Source organism: Curcuma longa, chromosome 1 (assembly GCF_044706935.1).
Source record: "Curcuma longa cultivar G26 ecotype Majalengka, Jawa Barat chromosome 1, ITB_CL_G26_1.1, whole genome shotgun sequence".
NCBI classification, from domain to species: domain Eukaryota; kingdom Viridiplantae; phylum Streptophyta; class Magnoliopsida; order Zingiberales; family Zingiberaceae; genus Curcuma; species Curcuma longa.
This window is the reverse complement of record NC_133861.1, coordinates 15,604,325-15,622,153: the sequence shown is the minus strand read 5'-3', so window position 1 is coordinate 15,622,153 and position 17,829 is coordinate 15,604,325. Positions and strand designations below refer to the sequence as shown.

The 17,829-nt window shown below is 34.7% G+C and overlaps 3 protein-coding genes and 1 non-coding gene across 4 annotated transcripts; 2 read left to right on the top strand and 2 right to left on the bottom strand.

Moving 5' to 3' along the window:
• Positions 1 to 1,489: 1,489 nt before the first annotated feature.
• Positions 1,490 to 7,949, bottom strand: LOC141818155 (granule-bound starch synthase 2, chloroplastic/amyloplastic-like). The gene is made up of 9 exons (XM_074705736.1): positions 7,753 to 7,949; positions 6,566 to 6,823; positions 5,634 to 5,847; positions 5,343 to 5,407; positions 4,498 to 4,575; positions 4,306 to 4,416; positions 4,113 to 4,157; positions 3,243 to 3,416; positions 1,490 to 2,680 (listed from the first exon to the last, which is right to left on the bottom strand). Exons 1-9 carry the CDS (start codon positions 7,918 to 7,920, stop codon positions 1,724 to 1,726), a joined length of 2,070 nt encoding a protein of 689 aa, XP_074561837.1. The 5' UTR covers positions 7,921 to 7,949; the 3' UTR covers positions 1,490 to 1,723.
• A 1,123-nt stretch (positions 7,950 to 9,072) lies between these two features.
• On the top strand, positions 9,073 to 9,145 carry TRNAR-CCU (transfer RNA arginine (anticodon CCU)). The gene has a single exon. It is a non-coding gene; the product is annotated as a tRNA-Arg (tRNA).
• A 334-nt stretch (positions 9,146 to 9,479) lies between these two features.
• LOC141818261 (uncharacterized) lies at positions 9,480 to 13,676 on the bottom strand. Its single transcript, XM_074705813.1, has 9 exons — positions 13,474 to 13,676; positions 12,808 to 13,077; positions 12,516 to 12,720; positions 12,384 to 12,442; positions 12,210 to 12,268; positions 11,295 to 11,373; positions 11,131 to 11,202; positions 10,905 to 11,015; positions 9,480 to 10,096 (listed from the first exon to the last, which is right to left on the bottom strand). Exons 2-9 carry the CDS (start codon positions 13,042 to 13,044, stop codon positions 9,659 to 9,661), a joined length of 1,260 nt encoding a protein of 419 aa, XP_074561914.1. The 5' UTR covers positions 13,045 to 13,077; positions 13,474 to 13,676; the 3' UTR covers positions 9,480 to 9,658.
• Positions 13,677 to 13,795: 119 nt separating this feature from the next.
• Positions 13,796 to 17,568, top strand: LOC141824848 (serine hydroxymethyltransferase, mitochondrial-like). The gene is made up of 12 exons (XM_074712183.1): positions 13,796 to 13,872; positions 13,970 to 14,105; positions 15,000 to 15,230; positions 15,460 to 15,510; positions 15,604 to 15,690; positions 15,882 to 16,003; positions 16,147 to 16,252; positions 16,419 to 16,532; positions 16,689 to 16,766; positions 16,997 to 17,092; positions 17,153 to 17,261; positions 17,411 to 17,568. Exons 1-12 carry the CDS (start codon positions 13,796 to 13,798, stop codon positions 17,566 to 17,568), a joined length of 1,365 nt encoding a protein of 454 aa, XP_074568284.1.
• The last annotated feature ends 261 nt before the right edge of the window (positions 17,569 to 17,829 follow it).

The window sequence follows — 17,829 nt, the reverse complement described above, 5'->3', positions numbered from 1 at the left end:
AATCTGTATTACAAAGGAAATAGTATGTAATCCGATTACATTACAGATTCTATTTTTATCGTACCAAATATACCCTTCCACTTTATTAATAAAATTAATAATTTTATAAAATCAATAATTTATTAATTATAATTAATTATTAATTATTAATAAAGTTAATTAAAATAATTAATAAAAGTATTAATAAAATAATAATTATTAGTTATTAAAATAAGTATTAATAATTATAATTAATAAAATAATTAAAATAATAAAATTATTAATAATTATTATTATTAATTTAAATAAAAATTATTATTATTAATTAATAAAATATTTATTAATTATTTTAATAAATTTTATTTTATAATTTTAATTAATAATTAATTATTAATAAAATTTATTAAAATAATTAATAAAAGTATTAATAAAATAATAATTATTAATTATTAAAATAAGTATTAATAATTATAATTAATAAAATAATAAAATTATTAATAATTATTATTAATAATAAAATAATAATTATTAATTATTAAAATAATTGTATTAATAATTATAATTAATAAAATAATTAAAATAATAAAATTATTAATAATAATTATTAATAATTTAAATAAAAATTATTTATTATTATTAATAATTAATAAAATATTTATTAATTATTTTAATAATTTTTATTTTATAATTTTAATTAATTATTATTTAAACTAATTAATTATTTTAAAAATAAAAATAATTAATTAATTATTAATAATTAATTTTAAAAATTAATAGTTAATAATAAATTATTAATTATTAAAAATTATTAATTAATTTTAATTAGTAATTAATAAATATTTTAATATTTTTTATTTTTTATAATTAATAAAATTATTAAATAATTATTAATTTTATTAATAAAAATTATTAATTTTATTAATAATAAAAATTAATAATTAATAATTAATAATTATTAATAAAATAATTTATTTTAAAGATAATAAAAATAATCTTTATTATTACATTTATTTTTATTTTATTTTAAAAATTAGGAGGGTATTATTGGTATTTTATAATAATAAAAATTAAATTCCTTACTGAAAATAATATACACCAAACACTGTAATGTAATCATTCTTGTAATCAAAGATTACATGCATTCCATAGTAATGTAATCTTGATTACATTACATTACATTACAAACTTGATTACATTACAAGCGTGATTACATTACGTCGTACCAAACGTAGCCTTATTTCAGTTACTGTTTTGTGAAATTTTAATATATTAAAATTCTAGAAATTTTTTCCCAAACTTAAATACTAAAGAATTTTAATAAAATTATTATAGATGAGGTCGCCTTCCAGAATAGATAAATAAGGTCACCAATAATTTCATTAATATGTAATTAGCATTTTATAAAATCTACCATGATGCCTATTCAACAATTGTTGGTGGGTTTAATCCTATTGAAATGGGAAGCCAAAAAAGTCATTACTCGGGCGTAAGCATTCAAATTTCAAATTGATACGACAAACACACACATAGAATTCATAAATTCCCATGGCATGGGAATCAAAAACACACAACCAAGGTCCAGATATCTTCTTCTACATTATTGCCTCAAGATGACCTGAGTTATTAGGGGAAACAAAAAACAAATCAAGATGAGGATAGATAGTTATTATTTTATGGTGGCACACAACTTCCAGCAGAGCCAAGTGATGCATGCATGCATGCATCAACTGGAAGCTGTGAAAAATCACCATTGGTACTTGGCAGCAACAAGGACTTTTTCATAGTGCTCGGCAGCACTTTCCCAACTGAGGTCCTGCATCATCCCTCGCCTCTGCAATCCCACCCAGCTCTCCTTGTAATTCCGATATGTGTTTAGACAATGACCGAGTGCCGCTATCATCCTATCTGCCTCTGCCCTGTCAAAGGTCCATCCCAACCCTGTCTCATTGAACGGATCAAACTGTTGCACAGTATCTCGAAGACCACCTACTGCATGCACAACAGGAATTGTTCCGTACATCATAGCATAAAGCTGGTTCAATCCACAAGGTTCGAACCTGGAGGGCATCAGTAGGATATCAGCACCTGCTGTGATCCGATGAGCCATTTTCACTGAGAACCCAACCCATCCCCTAACCTTACCGCGATGCTCACGTTCAAATCTTCGAAGCATTTTCTCGAGGTCTGGCCTCCCAGTGCCCAGCATGATTATCTGTAGATCTTGACCGACGAGCCAGTGCATGGCCTCCGCTATGAGATCTACACCTTTTTGATGGTCTAATCTCCCAATGAAGGCAAGAATAGGAACGTCGTCACGGACAGGCAGACCAAACTCTCGTTGCAAAGCAGCCTTGCACTGGGCCTTTCCCATTTCAAGAGTTTCCAGGGAGAAGTTGGTGTAACCATCAGAATTTAAGTGAGCGTCAAATTTTGGATTCCAACTATGGGTATCGATTCCATTTACAATACCATGGAATTTCCAATGGCACTCGTTGATGATCTCATGCAATCCCCAACCACCTTCAGATGTTTTTAACTCCCAAGCATAGCCATGGCTAACTGTAACCACACGGTCAGCAGCTCTTATACCAGCTGCAAAAATGTTAAAATGCTCACCTCCAACAGGATCATCCAGTCTAAACGAGTCAATGTGATCATGTGGCAAATCCACATATGAGAAGTCATCTAGCGGACCACGACCCTGGATGAGAAATCCCGATTAGCATACAAATTTAATAGAAGAAAAAAAACATGATGATATAATTGATAATGCTAGCCTTAGAGTTGCATCTTTTAATACCTGAAAAAGCAACTCCTGTCTTATATTTGGTAACAAAGACAGGTCGATAGACTGTTAAAAACAAAAACTGAACAACCAAAATTAATTCCTCTGAATCTCCAACACATTGTCTAATCCAAGATAATGAGATGAACCCACCTTTGGAAGATCTTCAATATTACATGAATTTCTTCAACATGTAATCAACAGTTTATTTACTTGCATTCACATGGGTAACTGTTAATATTAGCAACAACTCCAAATTGAATTATTGACACCAACTCATATTTATCTTTCCATTCACCAATAGGGATACCAGACTAATTGATGTATTTGCTACCTTGACAAATAAATGGTTTGAGTTTTATATATATATATATATATATATATAAGTCATCCATGCCAAAGGGGCCCAGAAAGAACAAAAGAAATAAGAAATAAGAACTCATTTGACACTAGAAACCACACATGAATAAGCATATACCTGATGGGCAATGTTGTGAATAACCAAGAGACAGCGAGCGTATGTCATTAATCCACGATCACGGAAACATGCCTTCAAATAAACTGGAAGTAAGGAGGTATGCCAATCGTTGGCAATGAAAACCAAATTCCCATCTCCATAACAGAATCCACCACATGGGACATGCCAAGGAACCTGAAAAAATGATACAGGAATATTCGCTTGTTCACACAAATGAGAAGGAATAAATAATATGTATATTACTGACACAAATGTTATTCAAAACTTGCCATGAGATGTAATCAAAACAACTAATAGTAATAAAAAAGATGGAAAGTCAATCGAGCTTAATGTATAAAAGATAAGATCAAAGGAAGAGAGAACATTCAAAAAATTCAGAAAAATCTGTAATGAATCTCCAAGAAAAACAACTACACCTTTGCACAAAAGTAGCTATACTCCAAAAGGTAGAACTGCAAACACCTCTTTATTTACGCTGACACCTAATAATTGTAAATGACAAAACTCTGTTTTCTTGCACACTATGTAGCAGAAAACACCTAAAATATTTGTCATTTTTATTTAGCCACCGATATTTGGCCAAACATGGCTGGCTAGTAGTTGAAAATGTTTTTGAATCCTAATCACAAGTACAATTTCAACCGCCAAAGTTAGTTCCAAGACCAATGGCAAAGGTTAAAATTTGAATTAGACATTGACAGCCAAATAATACTTAAACCTTATGAGCATGAATCTTAATTGTATTTTTTGTAAGACAAGATCTGTCACCCAAGTGATACGAGAGGCATTTGCTACCCTAGTACTTCAATATGCAAAGTATGGACTAAGAGATTAACAAGAAAAATCAATCGTAACATCATTTAGGAATACCTCAACTGCTGCTTTGCAGAACAATATCATTCTCTTCAAAATGTCCTGGTTTCAAATATTAAAGGAAAATTTAGGTGGAACTATTCATTGCTAAGAACAAAGTTAAAAACAACGACAATATTTTTTTAGAAACATATGAAAGCTAAAATTCCCTGTTAATGTATCATTTAAAGGAAAAAAGAACAAAAATTACCACTCGGTTTCCGCCATATATATCATTTCCAATATGGCGGAAAATAGGACTATCAATGAAGACAAAATCAACAGAATCGATGTAAGTCTGATAGTATTTAATCTCCATGTCCTGTAAAATAAGATTATGCCATAGTTTAAGGGAAGATTAAAGGATATGTTTCATCAATGAGAATATGAAAAGAATGAATACCTGTCCATCAACCTTGTACCTTTTAAGATCCCCTATTTCCTTAGGTTCAGGATAGTTTCCATATCTTGGAGACACTACCTAAAGAAACAAATTGTAGGATAATGAATATACTTAATTCAAGAACTAAATGAATTAAACTATCCATTTCTATTTGGCATATAATCAAACTCCAACTTATTGTCATGACCAATTTGGATTAAAAAAACTTATTATCTTGTCAGACTCAACCAACAAATCAAAATACTTATAGTTACGCATCCAAACTTATCAAGCTTCTTTGATTAGTCGATAACTCACCATGTGCTAGACCGAGGTGTGATAGTCTCCTGCATAAGCCCTCTAACGTCCTTGTCAAGACCTAGAGTCCTAACTACAACTCAAAACCATCCCTAATAGGCAACATGTGAGGGCCAATGGTAGGTACACCATTTTGCTGATAGCCCTTTCCTAGCACTTTGTTATGCCTAAGATTAAGTTTTGCATTGTTTCTAAGTGCCACAACTTAGATGAGAAAACTAACCCACTAACTTTTTTTCAAGCCCAACAACCTTGCTTTGATGAGAAATTAATCCCATTAACTTGTTAGGCTCAATCACTAACCATTTAAATCCAAGTTAATAGTCATTCACTCATCCAATCCAAACTTTTTTATTAGTTCATATCTCACTGCGGGGTTGAACTAGGGTTTTATAGTTCTACCTAAAAAATGTAGTTCAAAGGAGAAATTAGTGCCCATCAAATTAAACATCGTAATTAACATTAATAAATAAATACAGAAATTCTTTAATGCTTATTCACTTTTTTCCCAAGAGTTACATGAAGAGGTAGCAAGTTAAGACAAGTACCATGACACGATGTCCTCTCTTGGCCAATGCTTTTGGTAAAGCTCCAACAACATCTCCAAGCCCACCTATACGCAAACAAACTGTTTAAGTGCTAAAAATAACAAGTTACAATCTCAACTCAATCATGTAAATTGTAATAGTTTAATTGGTGCTGGTAGGCAAGTGCCTCAAAATGAAAGGTCAGGAGAATGATTGAGAATTCTGTGAAACCAAGAAGTCTTCCTCCAATATCAAAGATATAAATTTCCAAGTAAAGAGAATTTTATTCAGTCAATGTGAAACAAGCCATGCCTGTTTTAGACCATGGTGCACATTCTGCAGCTACCAATATGATATTCATTACATTTGGACCAGCCAAAGGAGGAGAGTTCAGATTTCCTTCTTCTGGTGGAACTTCTTGTTGATTGCTTGAGGTTTGCACATATGCTTCTGCATAGATTCCAAGGTTCTCATCTTTCTTGACATAAGATTCTGTCTCTTCAGAGAAATTTCTCTTTTCAATAATCTGCATCAAAATCCAAAGGATATAGACAAGAAAAAAAGAGAAAAATATATGGCATCAACCACACCAAACTGGTGTTATTGAATACTAATGATACTCATGAATTGTTTTTACCAGAGGAAATACCAAGTACCTACAAACTCACAAGTATATGAACATTTACAATCAAAGGAACTCAAATTATATGGATTACAAGGAATAAAGAAAAATAGTAATTATAATACTCAAATTACAAGGAACTCAAATTTATTTTACTACCAAGTAGTAACTAATACTACTCATTGCTTAGTGTGAGTAGAAAAATAAATAGAACATGATCAAAATTCATACATAAAATTTACAATTTGGTCTTATTTAAGGTCATACAACTAACTTCCCTAAAAGTGTACCTTTAATCATAAAGGGGACAGTAGATTTTGTGAAGTCTAGAACATTGTTCTTAAAAGTATAATGTGGCAGCAATTATTTGTATATTAAATAATATTGGTACTGTTATTTTGACCACGTGTTACCTCAATAAAGATTAGTTTACAAGTTTGACAACGTCATCATGGTAGATAAACAAAAGTCCACTATGTTCATTTTGAACCACCCACTACCCAAGCTAGGAGACCAATTTGTAGTATGAGGTTATAAGTATCTGTACACCAATGAGACAATGTTTCCCCACAAAAGCATATCAAATTACTCAAATGCTTCAAGATATGGAACAAAATAAAACCTGTTGCAGCAGGTTCCTCTGCATTTCCAACACCTTCTTGCTTTGTTCCATTGTTTGTGCAACAGAATCATCATCCTCAACATCTCGATCGCTATCCTCTTGTATATCATTAATATTGCTTCTCCCAACTGCTCCTGAAGACTTTCCCCTGTGGTTGATTGGAACTAGATCCGCTGATTGTCCATGGTATAAAGCATTAAGAAACCTCATTGTGCAAGCACTTCCAGTGTGATCAATATGCTTGAGTGTGATTTTGCTCTAAAGGAGAAAAGAGCCATATCAATCTAAAGGCCTAGAAAAAAAACAAAGGCTTGTAACATTTAAGCCCATTTAAATGTATGTATTAGCTAGCAACACCTCAGTATTTTTCCATGACCAGTCTGGAATCAAGGAGTCCATTTTTCCACATTAAAAGAATTTAACCCACACAACAATTCAGAATATATCAAAGCAAAATTATAAAAGCTCTTTTCCATATTCATTTTGAAAAAGAATTTACTTGAAGTACAAGAAGTCTGGAATTTCAATGTCTCGTCAAAAAAGATGAAATTAAATTAAAGAATGCAAACGTTATCTCAAATTCAAACAACCTGAGACAAGGACAGATAGACTGAAACTGCATTTACAACTCAAAGAAACGAAGAAGAAATTCAGGTTGTATAAACGATTTTTGTTCAACAGGTAGGAAGATACTTGGCGAGCTAGCTAGAAGAACATTCTAGTTTAATGAAAAAAATATTAAAACATCTAGAAAATCCCACTTTAAAATTTCATCTAAACTATATACATCGACGCTCGACGGGTGGACCGATGAACGGATCGGGTGGGCTGACGGACGGACACAGCACCATGCGAAATCACAAATATAGACAAACAATTGTCTGGGAGAAAGAAAAGCTGATCAAGAGACTCACAAGCCAGAATGTTCACAGGTGAAAGAGCAAAGAAAAAGGGAAAAGGTAATTAACTTTTTTCTTGAAACCCCAAAAAAGCTTTGTTGATGATGATAAAGACCACGAGAATCAAACAACGGAAAGAATTAACAATTTCGAACTTTACTTTTGCTGTAGGGAAACTCCTATAATTGAATAATCCCCTTCCAGACAAAAAAACCTCTTATAAAATTCTAAAGAACGTTATCGATAAAAGTTCTAGTTAGCTCCATTTCCATGAGCGAGGAACCGTACCCCTTTCTTGACTTCTGAAAGACCCGCCATAAATCGACTCATACAGAGAGGATTCACCCAGCAAAGCGGAGAGTGGCCAAGAGGGCGAGCCCCGCCGTGCAGGAGGCGGCAGCTGGCCGCGCCGGGCTGCGGCGGCGCTGGAGGAGAGGAGAGGAGGTGGGAGAACATGCTGAGCGAAGTGGCCGTAGTAGTTACGGTGGTGGTACAGCCGGAGCTAAAGGTGTCAGTCTTTATATATACGATGGATTGTACGGTTACGAGGATTCTGAACCGTCCTTTTGATAAAAAACGACCTTTAACCTAATTTTCAAAATTCACGGTCTGAAATCGTTGATTATCATTCGATTTACTGTTCAAAATTATTGCTGAAATGAGGTTTGAATCATTGCTGAAATGATTCAAAATTATTATTTATATTTTATTTTTAAAAAAAAATATTTTATTTTTTCATAATTATCATGAGATTCTCAATCACGTGATTCTAATCATTAGTATATTAATTAATATTATTATATTTTTAATATGCTAAAATATATTTCATATAGGTTATATGTTTTGATTAATTTTATGTTTCATGATAATCTTCATTATAAATATAAATATAATTTTATTATTAAATAAATTATGCCTTTTGATAAATTTATTATTGAATATATTATACAAATTAAATAGTTTCTATAAACTGATAAAATAAGATTAATGAGTTAAATAAGATCATGAGTTAAAAGTAAAATATTTTTATATTAAAATTTTAAAATAAAAATATTTAAAAAAATTAATTTAATAAAAGAGTAAAATAATAAAAACTCAAAACAAATAAGTTAACTTACATTAGATCATGCTAAAATATTATTAAATGAAACTTATTTAAAAATTTCTAAAATTAAATTTAAAATTTTAATTTTTGGAAAATAAATACGAATGAATGATTGAGTAGGTTGAACTAGTTATAGAACCATCGATTAATCAATTCATTTAGAGCCCAATCGGATTGGTAATAGGGTCGAATCCATTGAACCAAATTAATAAGTAATTGACCCGTTAACCTAATTTAAATTTTGGATTGAATCTGATTTGGATCTAACCCATTGGCATGTCTAGTTTATTAGCGTTGTGGGGGCGTCTTCTCATAAAATATGTTTTTTTAAACAAAAACAAAAGAAACAATTGTCATTCCAAGTTTGGGTGGATCCATGAAGCAATTTGCTTTTAAATAAGATTAAGAAACTTATTAAATTTTAATTCTATAATTAATTATACATAAATATGTATAATTAATTATACATAAATAAAATAAATTATGTTGACCATCATTGTCATGCGCCTGTAGCTCAGTGGATAGAGCGTCTGTTTCCTAAGCAGAAAGTCGTAGGTTCGACCCCTACCTGGCGCGATTTTACTCTTCTGTAGTAAATTCAAAACACAGTTTATGTACATAAAAAAAATAAATTTTATCAAAAAGAATTGTTTAAATTGTGTGCAACATTGATTTTTCATGTGTAATTCTTTATAGCATAACAGCTAAGAATCAGATAAAACTCACTGTCGAAACTCACAAGGAATGCGTTACATCATAATTTGAAGTTAGTTACAAGAACTGTAACAGGTCCCCAGAATCCTGTGAATTGTTGAACCTGTGATATCTCCAAACCACAAACCATCTGGTATAGATAATACATTTTTTTTTATTAGAAACATCATCTAGATTTCCAACACATATTGAGAAATGGCTCAAGTATACACGTGAATTGAACAACAGTAAGTTATAATATACATGATCAAATAAAAAAGTTTGATAGACTAATGTCTCCTTGGGAAACAGGGGAATACACAACATGAAACAGCACACAAACTCTCGAGTGAGTTGGCACAAAGCTGATACGATATAGGGAAGCAAACTCTGCACTTAACCATGCGCTGACACTTCCAGAGAAGATAATTCAGTATTCAGAGAGTTTACATCTGGGTTACATTCCTCATCTCTGCTTTCAGGAGCCAGTTCCAGTGCTGGAATTGTTTCAGTGGCAACTTCTGTTGTTGTTTCAATATTGGCTTCAGGTTTAACTTTCTCCACTTTTGCCCTTGTGATCGATACTTTGGGCTTCGCAGCAGCTGGCTTAGCTTCTGGTGATGCAGGTTTTGATTTCTGACAGGGAAGCTTGGCAAGTGATCTTTCAGTGGGCTTCTTTGAACTTGATCTCCCTTGATTCGTTGCTGCTGTTTCATTCAGTTTTGTGGTGGGAGCCAGGTGCATGCTCCAGGTAGCTTCTGAAGGATTTTCTGTCGTCGTGTTGGATGGCTTGCGTCGGCCAAGTTTAGGCGACCTAGCACGGGTTGGTGGGATCTAATACAAGAAAAAGGTGTGGTAATATTGATATTAGAACATTGAAGGGAAATAAAGTTGCATAAATGGTATCAAAAGGGTGTTTCAAGAAGAGAAGAATACTCGATGAAAAGACACTTGAGGATAACAACAGAGCATTTGGTTCCTCAGAACCACAGGTTATTTTCAACATTCCACAGAGTTATATTAGAATCAATGGCATACTTTGCATGAATTAAATGCAAAAGTGAAAATTTCTAATTACATGTTGTTTCCAAGAGTCATACTTTGCATGTTTCTTAAGAGCTCTAAGTGATCATGAAGCTTCATGGTCAGACAAGAGCTGTTTGGTATAGGTTTTAATAGGATGATTGAAAACCCCCTAGTTTCAAGTGTCATAAAGTAGTAAGGTGATTTGCTAAATCAAGAGTATCCAGGTTATAATTTTTTTTGAAAAAAAAAAGAAGAAAGCCTAGTCAAGGTTACTTCAATCAGAAAAATCATAACTCTTCATTGATGATTATCACAGCACTTAAATAATGGTTGATTTGCTTTGAAACACCTGTTGCAATTGTGGATACTAAAACTAAATACCACAATCTGTGTTCTGATGCTTTTAGGAATTTCCACGGTCCTTTTTTTATAGCATCTCACTATTTCTTCACTTCTATGCACAGTCAAAATAAACAAGTGTCCACATGATCAAGAAAGGTCATCTCATATCCCCATTTTATTTAAGTATTAACCAAGAATTCAGATTATAAAATCCACCAGATAGTGCAAACAATTGCAAACACATGCCATGCATTGTGCAGATAAGAATTGCTACCTTCTTCAGTTCAACTTTCGGAGGACCATGTTCTTGATAAAAGCTTGGCATCGGTGTTGCCTTAAAAGTCAAGCTCTTCCTCAGCCGTCTGATCTCAGCCTCTTGATTTTCCTGTATTATAATATTATATAACTTGAGTATGAATGTAGCTGAACTGTGGAGGTTGTCTAAAATTTTCTGTTGAGAAAAAAGGACAAAGATAACTTGAGTTACTCTTATATGTTACCTTAGACTTTTCCTGCAAATTTGTCTGTTCTACTTCCTTAGCTTGATTCTTCTCTTCAAGTTTCATAAAAAACTGAGAACATTGAGATGATATATTTTCAAATGTGAGTAAAATGTTTCACTTTGTGGGAGAATTATAAATGAGTAGAATAAACCATTGATAACCTCCTTGCGTTTCTCTGCACGCTCTTCCAATCTGAAACTAAAACCAGAAATAGTGCTCCTCCTTGCACGTGGAGAACCACTGGGAAAGGCAAACATGATTATCGAATACAAATGTGGCAAGCATACGCTATGTTATGTGCAACCTCAAGCTACACAGTGTAGTTCAAATGGCATCACAATCTCATAATCACTAATACATTATTCATTTTTAGCTTTAGACTATTTGAGCTCAATTATGAGATTTATGCTATTTTTTCCAGTCCATATGTAACTTATCCATCACACGAACAAGTACTGGTATGGAGTAAACTAACAATTAAGAGCCATATTAAATATCAAGCAGGGTCATTGATAGGTGAGCTAAGTTGCTAGGCATCAGAGTAGAGGCACCTTTAGAAATTGTAAAGTGATTTCAACAAGGTGCAATAAAGGAACTAAGATTTGCCGCCTCTTCAAAAGGCCCAAGGTACAGGAAAAAAAATTGAATGCCTGTTCGATGTGTATGATGATTACACCCTTTAGATAGTCTAATTTTCAGCATCATACAACTAATATAGCTGATGCTTTTACCTTCCCAGTAATGATAGTTTTTGATATTCTGTGGACATGATTATAACACTAGAAACCTTGATTATGTCGTTAGACTTTCTTGGTTGAGTTTGCACATTAATAGATAAGTTAAAGGTTAAATTACTGGCAGCTTATGAAATTAATAAGTGCCTAAGCAAAAGAAAGTACAGAAAATGTGCTCATATGATAGAGGATGCATCGAACTGAGGACTTTACTTCCATAGCTAATGGTGGAATTTGACTACCATGTACAAAATTTAACTATATTTCTATTTGCTATGAGTGACTGAAGATATGATAAAGGAAGAGCAGCAATAGAACTAGGGCAATGCACAAATATCTTACATTCCAGTTTCTGAAGCAATATCTTCTACAGGTGCATCCATTGAACCAGTCTTTGTTGGCTGGTATTAACAAAGATAGTTGAAAGATATAACAAATGCACTATACTAAAGCACAAAAAGTATGAGGGTTTTATGGCACTACTTAGAGTTAGAGAAACAAAACAGAGGAACTTACCAATGATCTCCGAGTGCAAGTCCCAGTTGTTAGAGATGGTTGCTTTGCAGGACGAATGGCTGAGAAAAGCATACAATTTACATGAGAAGAAGTGGATACATGTAGAATACCACAGAAGTTGGGAAAAATTACGATTAATAGTCGAGGACGCATCCTTAGGTTGCCCCAGGATTGCCGAGTTCTTCCTCCCACTGGCCCCAAGATGGCCTTTAGAAGGAAATGAGTGACTCGGCACAAGAGCAGATTTTTTCTTTTGGTGTTCATTTGAATGACCATTATGACTCCCTTTGTCTTTCTGTGCCTTTTCTGATTGAAAGTCTTCACCAGATCTCAATTTCTGGAATTATAGGGAATACTTATTCTAATCCAAAATGACCTCTGCGCAAGAAAAAGAGACTCAAAAAGAAGAACTCAATGCAAATACCTCAACAGGATTTGAGGATTTGATTCCTGCAACAGATACAGAACCTTCATTAACCTCTTCAGAAGAATCAACAACTTCCCCCTCTGATTGTTCTGTGCAGCGGTTTATGGCTTCCACAGTATCAACATAAGGATTGCTATCTTCTTTGATCATATTTGACCCAACTCCATTCACCACCGGATCCTTAACCGCCATACCCTTTTGGAACTCCAGTTCGTCTATGGCACCAGATTCCATCCTTTTAATCTACACCCACACCGAAGTTGAACTCTGCAACAATTTGCTTCAAAAAGTCATCTTCACAGCACCACATCACCCTCTCAGACCCGAAAGTGTACATAGAAAAAGACAACGCTCATTTCTGCTGCATCCAGATAACTTAAGCGCCAGCCAAATGAAAAGGCTATAGCGTAAAGTGTTCCAAACTTTTCGTTAAACAAATGCAGCGATTCAAACTACTTCAAGTGAGTATGAAAAATTCGACAGCGAACGAACAAAAAACAAAAACATGCTGAAAGATCTACAAGTTTTACTCACTTAAAGTAGAGGCTCATAATTGCAGCACCGAAATCAGGAATACCAAAACACATTCCCCAACTTTGGGATGGGCGATCCCCTAAACCGGGAGACACAATAGGATCACAGATCAACTAAAAACATAATTACCTGCAGAGTTCAAGCACAGCGATCAAGATGCCACGAGAGATCCGCCACGAAACGGACAAACGCCATTCCCCGAAGTCTCCTCGTGAGATCGAACCGTCGGGATTGAAGTAAATCGAACCAAACGCCTCCTCGCCAAAGGAATCAATGTTCCCGTCGTTCCAATCACCACCGGCCACCACCGGATCCGCCCTCCTTTCCGCCGCCTCTCGGTGACAAGACAACGAAGGGACGGAGGACCTTACGCTAACTATAGCGAGTGGCCGGAATGAATTTACCATTTTGCCACTAAATCCACCCATGGTAAATCTTCGTATTACGTAGAATGTTGCAAAAGAAATTGCCCGACGAGGATATATTTGTCCTTTTCTCCTACCGTGCCGTCTACCGTGCACCTGTCGTGTAACTGTTCCTCCGACTGACGTGGCGCTTCGAAGACAGAAAATTCAAACTAGGTAATTCCTATTTGACCCCAACATTTACCTGCGTCACCTACCAGCTTCCTTGTTGTTTCTGATAAGGCGCCATCGTGGGACCCACAAAATCCACCAACGGAACAAATGGGTTTGATCTCAAAAACGGACGGCCGCTTGGACATCCGCATAGTCATGCGGTACGAGCCTCCGGACAATTCGGTTGGCCTGGATTACGTGTCGGCATCGCGACGTGAGCTGGCGAGAACGTGGGGCGGGCGGATCGGACGGCGAAGAGGAGAGCACAGGGAAGCCGCAGGCTGTTCGATGGGACCTGTTGTCGCCTGCGAAACATCAAATTTCCTAAGTCTCCATCACAGCCGTCCATCCTCACTGACCGAGCAATTGGACGGTCGTAACGGTTGATCTAAACCCGATTGGCGGGTCGGGTCATGCGGATCCAACCCGATAACATTGAATTGGTAAATGAGGTTATGAATCTACGCTTTGTTTGCGTTGTGCAATCATTTTCCATTAAAAATGGAAGTTATAATCAACCAAAACTCATCCTTTAAGAAAAATAGAAATTTGATCCAAAACCACTCACGTCAATGTTTAAAGATAATTACGTATTTTAATTATTTAAAGTTAAAATCAAATTTGCAGTAGCTAAATATGAAATATTTATATATATATAAAGCAACAACCCGATATAATTAACTTGTTGACAAAAAAAATTAGACAAGATATGGTCTGGTTTGATTGGCAACTAAAAATGGGGCCCACAGGCCAGGCCCCACACTTCTATTTTTGTTAGTTGGTTGTCTGTAACACCATAATTTATTATATCTTTCGACCAACATTCTCCCTTTTTTTTCGGCCTCCAGTTAAAAAAATTAATTTAATTTTTTTTATATTTATCCTCTTAAAATTGGTCAAAAAACTTTCTTATTTAGTGTGCAAAGTTAATTAGTATGCCAAATATTTGAGTTGTTTTTTTTCTTAATATTGAAAAGTGTTTATTTATAAATTAAATTAAATTTGAAATAATAATAATAATAAATTTATATTTATATAATTTTTAAAACAGTTTAATTGATTTTAGATTATATTCAGATTCAGGTATCGTTTTCTTCGATTCGTCGATCCCTTTCACCACCAACCCTCTTGTCCTTTATCGGCAACGACGTCTCCTCCACCAATCCAAGTCCAACACACTCCACCTGGGGATCGCCGAGAGCGAGGGGATATGGCATTGGCGTCGCTGTTCCGCCGATTCTCCTTCTCCTCTGCCTCCGTCGTCAGTCGGTACACCCTTTCGCGCACCGGCTGCTGCTGTACCTGTACGTATGTTTCTTCTCGTAGAAATTGATCTTTGTTCGATCGTGGAGGTTATGGTTCTTCTTTATGTGCAAGGATTCAGTTTGTTTGGATCATTACGGTTCACCTTTCGGATCAAGATTGTTTTTTTCCCCCGAAAAAAAATAGAGGGAATAAAAATTTGATATCCGATCAGTATCATTTGGCAATATCGTGTAAACTTCTCTGTTCTTTCGGTACGCGTGTTTGTATGTAGTCCTCATTGACGAACGAAGCAGCCTGCGAAAAGGAGAAATCTGGCGTCACGGTGTGTCCTTTATGCGTTTGTACGTCGAGGGCTGATAGATTAGAGAGCATTTCAACGTTTCTTGATACTCGGGTTTTTATATTTGCATTGTAGTGGACGAAGCAGCTGAATGCGCCACTGGAGATTATATATCCTGAAATCGCAGATATAATTGAGCTTGAGAAGGCTAGGCAGTGGAAGGTACCTCTTGAGTTTGTCTTCTTTCTTTCTTGTTTCGGAGTCTCATTCGTTCAATTTCGGTCAGAAACTATCTTGCTTGCATGTAAACGATCCTTATAAATAGTTGATTGGGATATGCTTCCTGTTCGATGCAATTTCTATTAATGATAGTTGTAAATTTTTATGATGCATAATTTGGAATGTGATGGAAGGAACTAGAACTCATACCATCAGAAAATTTCACATCGGTGTCAGTTATGCAAGCAGTAGGGTCGGTCATGACAAACAAGTGTAGTGAAGGGTATCCTGGTGCGCGATACTATGGTGGTAATGAGTAAGTTGTAGTTACCTTCTTATTGGTATTAGCTTATTTTTAGCAGAGTTTCTCTGCTTCAGTATGGAAATGGAATGCCATGCTGACTTGATTTTGGATATAGTTTTCTTTGATGAAGTCTAATTATTCATTCCTCATTCCAGATACATTGACATGGCTGAATCATTGTGCCAAAAAGGCGCTCTGGAAACTTTTGGCTTAGATTCTGCAAAATCGGGTCGGAAACTACTATCCTCAACTTCCTTAGATGTAATAATCGGTAGCTAGATGGTAACTATTGTTATCTAGATACTTCTGAAACTTTTTATAGAAGCTAGGATTTATATGGCTGATGTTGCCAGTACTGTCTTCCCCTTCTATGTTGTCATATTTGCATTTATAGGTTTAGTGTTTAGCTGCTTGTTGTTTTATGTAGTTCTTCTACCAACTCTTCATCAATCAATTCTATGGAAAAGCCAAGTTTCATTCCACTCCAGAATTTAGAGCTTATCAAGAGCAAGTATTGAAGAATTGTGCTAGATTCGCTAATGTGCCATTTTTTCTGTCTTTGCTCTTTATTTGCAGAATATCATGAAGAAGCAACTTCTCCAAGTTCTACTGTTATAGCGGCTGTTGTTTTGTTTGAACTCTTACTCAATTTGTCAAAATTCATTAGACTCAAATAGCTGATGAGTCATATTAGCAGTGTTTGGTTGAGAAAAGCTACGATCTTGTATCTGGAGGAACAGATAATCATTTGCTACTGGTGAACCTTAGGAACAAGGTAAGAGGGTGTTGGGTTCAACACCTATCGAGACTCTATTTGTGAATTGACTATGCCAGCATGTGGTCATATACTAGCTGGATTATTGCTTCATCATGTTCAAATGTTGCTCTCTTGAATCAAAATATGTCGTTCACAACTGAGGGCCATTGAACCTTTTATCTATCTATTATTTCAGTGGTGTTTCTGTTATCTGGTTGCAAATTTATTTTCAGGAGAATCATTTGTAGGGAATTGATGGATCCAGAGCCGAGAAGGTGCTGGAGTCTGTACATATTGCAGCTAACAAAAATACAGTACGTGGTGATGTGTTTGCCATGGTTCTGGTGGCATCTATGTTGTTAAACAGTTGGATCTTTCTTACAGTCATTTTTTCACCTCTTCAGGGACCAGCCCTCACATCAAGAGGATTTGTCAAAGATGATTATGCTAAAGTTGCAGACTTCTTTGATATGGCTGTTAAATTGGTATTGAAAATCAAGGCTGAGACAAAAGGTATAAATTTCCATGACTTGATGACTCTTTTTTTTGGAGTTATTCACCTATGCTCTTGTTTCTGTATTTCTATGGTAGGATCCACACATTATGTTATGCTTGTGTTCGGTTCGAGATTTACTTGTTTCTCATCTTAATGTCAAAACCAGGTGGATCAAAACTCAAGGATTTTGTAGCCACTCTGCGAAATGATGCTAATATCCAGTCTGAAATTGCCCAAATCCGCCACCAGGTGGAGGAATTCGCGAAGCAGTTTCCGACGATCGGATTTGACAAAGAGACAAATTTGAGATGGACGGATACATAAATAATGCTCTTAATTCAGATGTCACAGTTAAGTTTCAATACTATTCAAGGTAATTTCCCTCAATGTTTCCTAGATCTTTCAATATGTCCCATAAAGTTTGATTAATGTTAAAACACCCTTAAAAGAATTCTTTTGCTGTTAATATATTCTTTGGGTTATTTAAAAAAACCACCCTTTTATTAACAAATATTCCATAATATGCCTTTATTATTATTATTATTATTATTTTAAAAAAGTTATTTCACCCTGCCACAAGGCAAC